At 39.5% G+C, this 6028-nt stretch overlaps 1 protein-coding gene across 1 annotated transcript; it reads right to left on the bottom strand.

Annotated features, from left to right (window-relative positions):
* Window positions 1–4072: 4072 nt before the first annotated feature.
* Window positions 4073–5011, bottom strand: LOC138425617 (putative olfactory receptor 2B8). The gene has a single exon (XM_069563739.1). It carries the CDS (start codon window positions 5009–5011, stop codon window positions 4073–4075), a length of 939 nt encoding a protein of 312 aa, XP_069419840.1.
* Window positions 5012–6028: the final 1017 nt, after the last annotated feature.

Raw genomic sequence — 6028 nt, 5'->3', positions numbered from 1 at the left:
CAGAATTCTCATTGAGTGGATGCATCATTAGGAAACTTTCCAAAGAGAATCTTGGGAGACTATTTAACAATCATCAAATGCATGAAATAAGGACTGAAGAATATTTAGTAAGCACTACTTATGACCAGCTAACACACAATCAGGACTGGGCTCCTGAGAAAGATTTTGACAACTAACAGTGACATTCCATTGATCATGAGTATCCCCAATAACCTAATCAATGGAAACGCCTAGGATGCTTCAGTGAGACTAAAGCCACAGGTATGGCAACAATTTCCTTGTGGCTCAGAGGGTAAAATATCTGCTTGCAATGGTTCAACCCCCAAGAAAGATCCCTGGGTCAGGAAGATCCCCTGAAGAAGGAAATGGCATCCCACTCCAGTATTCTTGCCAGGGGAATGCTATGAAAAGAGGAGCCTCATGGGCTACAGTCCACCTGGTCACAGAGTTAGACACGATGGAGCGACTTTCACTTATCACAACTGAAGAGTTTCACTCTCAAAAGAGCTTAAAATTACCCTCAGATGGTCACCTAATTAGAAGAACTTGCAGCTTCTAAAGTCATTGTGGATTTAATTCACTACAAAATGGTTAAAGAATCCACCAAACAATATAAATCAGAAGAATAGATTGTTTAAAAAGAGCATGAATACCCAATCCCTACAGCTGCCTCAGGGACACCTTCCCCTGAACCCTCTGATTCAAGAGACATACAACTTCTCATTTCTGCATTTACACAGAGCACCCCTTCCCAGGAAACCACATCCACAACACATTTCTATACACTGTGGTTCTGAGTCTGCCATATCAAGTTTGAACTATGCTGTAATACTGAAAAGATGGAAGAAGCTCTCAGTCATAATACAAACAGGCATCAGAAAAGAGTACACCTAGAGGAAAGATTTGACAGACAACTATAATCTGTTCTTCCGTCCTCAGTGACCCTGGTTAGAGCAGAACCCTGGGCAAACAGTTAACACAAATCTACTGACTAGGAGATAAATGAGGATATTACAGGGGTCACTATATGCTGATTACCATTCTACTAATGTTTTTAGCAGGGTGGATAGGGTCTGTTTAGAATGTGATAAACATACAGTATACAGACTACAGTTATTCTAATGAATAAAAGTCCTAAAAGCCAGAATACGACTACAAAGGTGAGGACACATATCAGGTGAGAAACTCTCAAGCCTTCCTTTGCTGACTTGTATGATACAAGTTAAACAAGTGAGAGTCCCTCATTTATTTTATATATTCCATGTTAAAAACCTAAGTTCAGGAAGCAGTGTCTGACTGGTTTGTGTTCTCACAGACATTGCACATGTTGTTGCTCTTGTTTTGTATTATTTTCTAATTGTTAGTCAGTCTGGTGCTGGTTTCATAGGAGTCTGACTGACACTTCAGGCTTCCAAGGTGACACATTGCCTGAGCACACTGTGTTCACTTTGTGTTCCTCAGAAGGCAAAAATGATGAAAGATTATGACTTGCTCTTGGGTGTATTGACAGTTCTGAACTCCAGATGGGATCAAATAATTTAGCCAAGGCCTGAATACACCCACTGCAGCCATTTCACAGATATTAAGAATTCAAAAGGAGGGAATTCTTTACCGTTCCAGGGTATAGGCTCCATGCGTCTACTGCAGGGGCCATGGGTTCAATCCCTGTTCTGGGAACTAAAGAGGGACAGCTTGAAAAGGCAGGTATCATTTGAAAAATTTACAAAACAGAACTCAACTTTGGTTATGTGGTATCCTTTAAGTGTTTTTTTTTTATTATTTTACCTTGAGATCTAGATACCTTTATTATCTGTAATTTATTCTAAAGTAATATACGCATCCAAATGACACTCAGGCATTTGCTTAAAACAAATCTGTTCGTTTTTTGGTTTTGTTTTTTTTTTTTGTGGCAGTCCTTAGGACCAGACAAGTAGCTGCTCATTCAAGAAAATGGGCTTTGTGACGTCATGTGACCTTGAGGGTTTCTGCACCAAAGAAAGTATCGTTGAGGGATTTGTAAGTGACTCTTTGGGCATAACTATCAAGACCTGATTGAGTAATAAGACAGGGGGAAATTTCTTACCATTCAGAGTACACAGCACTCCAAACTGCTTTTAATCAGGTATTATTCAGCATTATTGTGGGGTCAAAATACTTGGTTTCACAAGTGTTTAATTCAAGGGTGAAGAGTGTGGTGCTGTTAGGAATATAGATAAAATGTTGACCCTGTATGTGATTTACCCACACTGCCATGTCCAGCTTGCAAGACCACTTCTCAGGCAAACTGGCTGGAAGGGTTCGAAAACAGGAGGACGCTTAGCTGCTAGGATAGGGAACTGTGTGATAGTTGTCATGCTTTTGTCTCCACTAAGAGACACAAATGCATTTACTTGCCCTGTGGTGCATGCTGGGGAAATCTACCCAAAAATTATAAATATTTCTTTGATGATAGCACAGTCAAAGCTCTAACCTCCAGAGAAAAACACACTGTTCATGACATTTAACTGACACAAACAGAATCTATACCTGAAAATAAATTTATACTGTAAACCGAGCTTGAGTGGGGATCTAAGACCTAGAATGGCAGATTAATTTTTTCTGGAATGTTTGTTTTGTTACTCATAATTCAGAACTCTGTGACAGTTATTTCACAATTAGACAGCTGCTACTAAAGCTTAGGCACATATTTTTAAATTAATAGACACACTATTTGTTTTTTCAATTTCCTTCTGATGAGTCTGAGGACATCTCCACCAAACATGGGATTTCCTGGGAATCAGTCTATTTCTAATATTCACTAAATTCAAATTTCACGGGATTTTTAGCAGAGGAGAGATTCTAAGGTCTTAATCAACTGATGCCTAAATCAAAGAGTTTATAAAATGGCATGATGAGAATAATCTAAATATATTTTACCCTTTGAAACTTTTGCTGCATCACAGGAGGTAAAATGTGTAGAACAGGCAGTAGAACTTGGGTCATGTGCTGCTCAGATATAATGCCCTCGAAATTTCCTCACTTAAAAATCTTATTTTAGAGAGGAACTAGGTGGTTCACAAAATTAAAATAACCAACTTTGTACCTCACATCGGTGTTTTTCTCCTGCTGTGAACAAAAATGCACGTAAGAACTACCTGGTGTGCTTACCAACGAAGGGCTACCAGTGTCACTGCCAGCAGTGCATCATACCCTTCGCTCAGTGAGTCCTAGGGCGGCCTTCTCTGAAATGATCCTACACAATATGGCTGCTGCGCTGCTGAGGTTACAGTTGCACCTGATGTGTGAATGGCTTTACCGGGATTAATGCAGCAAGATTTTCTTTGAGATTCAACTTTATTTTCCCCACAAGTGCTCCACCTACATCAGTGAAAAACGTCTGATCAAATCATCAAACCATGGAATTTTAGTATAGCCATGATCCAAATAAAAGAATGAATGGTATCTTCTAGTAACCCCTAGAAAATATTATTAATAATATTCCTTACAGTGTTTCAGTGGTTTTATGTTCTTATTTGGGCTTCATGTAATATAAACGCATGTCTTTTTGCAAATAGATGTGACCAATGTACCCAAAGTGAAGTGAAGTCGCTCAGCGGTGTCCGACTCTTTGCGACCCCATGGACTGTAATCTATCAGGCTCCTCTGTCCACGGGATTTTCCAGGCAATAGTACTGGAGTGGATTGCCATTTCCTTCTCCAGGGGATCTTCCCGGCCCAGGGATTGAACCCAGATCTCTGGCATTGTAGACAGACGCTTTACTGTCTGAGCCACCAGGGAAGTCCTCCAATGTACCCATTTGCACTCCCAATGTACCCAAATGGGAGTGCAAATAAAAAATCCTTGGAGCTGGATTTTACTTTGTAGCAGTAACTACAAAGCAGATGCTGTCAGAACACTGAATCAGCATCTCTGGAAGTTGAAATGAATACAAAAACTTATTCATCGGGAATGAAGGAAACAAATTCCCTGCAGAGTTGCCAAAGGAAATTTTAGATAACTCATGGGGCATACATATATATCTGAATAGTTCTGCCATTCAAAGTCCTTCTATTAAACTGTCCTCCTCATCCATCATCTGGAGTCAGAGTCCTTCCAAAGCATCTTCTTCATCGCTCCCTTCAGATCCCTGTTCCTCAGCGTATATATGAGGGGGTTGATCATGGGGATAATGACAGTGTAGAAGAGAGACATGAACTTGTCCTGATCCTGGGAGTCGCTGCTACTGGGCTGAAAATACACAGAGATGGCTGTGCCAAAGAACAGGGAGACCACCGTGAGGTGGGACCCACACGTGCCAAATGCTTTTCTCTGCCCTGCAGTGGACTTTATTCTTAACACGGCCCTGACAATCCGACCATAGGACAACATGATTAATGAAACAGGTGTGAGAAGAATGATGACACTGCCAAAGAAGGTCATATACACATTCATAGTGGTATCAACACAGGCAAGTTTGAGAAATGGAGGGATCTCACAAAGGAAGTGGTCTAATTTATTTCTCCCACAAAGTGGTAAAAGGAAGATGAGCACTGTCTGCAACAAGGAATTGGCAAAACCAATGATCCATGAAGCAGAAGCCATCAGGGCACACAGACGGGGGTGCATGATTACTGTGTAGTGAAGGGGCCTGCAAACAGCTGCATAGCGGTCAAATGCCATAACTCCCAGGAGAATACACTCTGTACATCCCAAACCCAGAGAGATGAACATTTGAACTACACAACCACCAAAAGAGATGGATTTGTCTGCTCCACTGAGATTAACCAGGAACTGGGGAACGATGCTGGTGGTGTAGCACATATCCAAAAAGCTCAGGTTAGAGAGGAAAAAGTACATTGGGGTGTGAAGACGTGGGTCCAAGTAGGACAATGCAATGATGGTTGTGTTTCCCAGCAAAGTGAAGGTGTAAAAGATCAAAAGAATTGCCAAGAGGACGAGCTCAAGTTGAGGCCTGTCAGAGAAGCCTAGTAGGATAAACCCAGTGAAAGAACTTCCATTTTTCTGTTCCATTTTTTCCTAGCACAGATCTCCTGTCAAAGCAAGCATTTAACAATTTATAAAAGCTATTTTCCAAAGAAGAGCAGGGTTAAAGAGGAAAATCTATCATGTTCAAAGGTATGGCCACACGATTTTATATATAACTATTTGAATAAATCATGTACCCATTGAAATTGATATATCTTAACTCAATTAGTTCTATGCTGTTCACAAAAAGTTATATATTGATATTTAATACAAGAAAATAATAGAATACTAAGATCAAACAATGAACCTTGGTTTGCATCAATCATAGATATAACACGTCTTTCAGACTGAGATTAATAGGATTGAAGTACAATAATTATATATGTACATTTTAGAGAAATTGGAAGTAAGGAAAATCAAAGCAGAATGATTAGAAAGAGTAAGAAAGATGCAGATGCAGACAGAGGGAGAAAGTTTATTTTAAATATGTATCTCATAATTCTACATAACTGTATGTGTACATATCTCACATGCAATTGAATAATACAAAAAAATCTCTAAAATGCATTCAGATATAGAATTTTATAAGCTAGAACATACTTATACAAAGGATTATATTACATTTGAAGTATCACTAAGAGTGCTGCATGTAAACATTTTGGCAGAATTGTTGTCTCTCTATTCCTAATACATTATATTTGTGAATGCTATACCCCAATCTTTTTGTGTAGTAGTAAAAAATAAACTGTCGAGAGTTTGAAAATATTACCATTCAATTATAGTGCTTAATGCTTGCCCTTGAGATAACTAAAATTACTACACCAATTTAACAAAAACTCCAAAACTTTATTCACTGTACATAGTCAGTCCATGGGCTTTTCTGATGACTCACCAGTAAAGAACCTGCCTGCCAATGCAGGAGATACAGGAAATGTGGGCTCAGTCCCTGCATTGGGAAGATACACTGGAGAAGAAAATGGCAACCCACTCTAGTACAGAGAAACTGGTGGGCTACAGTCCATGGAGTCGTAAAGACTCAGACATGACTTAGTGACTAAACAA

This window comes from Ovis canadensis, chromosome 20 (genome assembly GCF_042477335.2).
Source record: "Ovis canadensis isolate MfBH-ARS-UI-01 breed Bighorn chromosome 20, ARS-UI_OviCan_v2, whole genome shotgun sequence".
In the NCBI taxonomy this organism is placed as follows: Eukaryota; Metazoa; Chordata; class Mammalia; order Artiodactyla; family Bovidae; genus Ovis; species Ovis canadensis.
The sequence above is the reverse complement of the archived record's forward strand: the minus strand, read 5'-3'. Positions and strand labels throughout refer to the sequence as shown.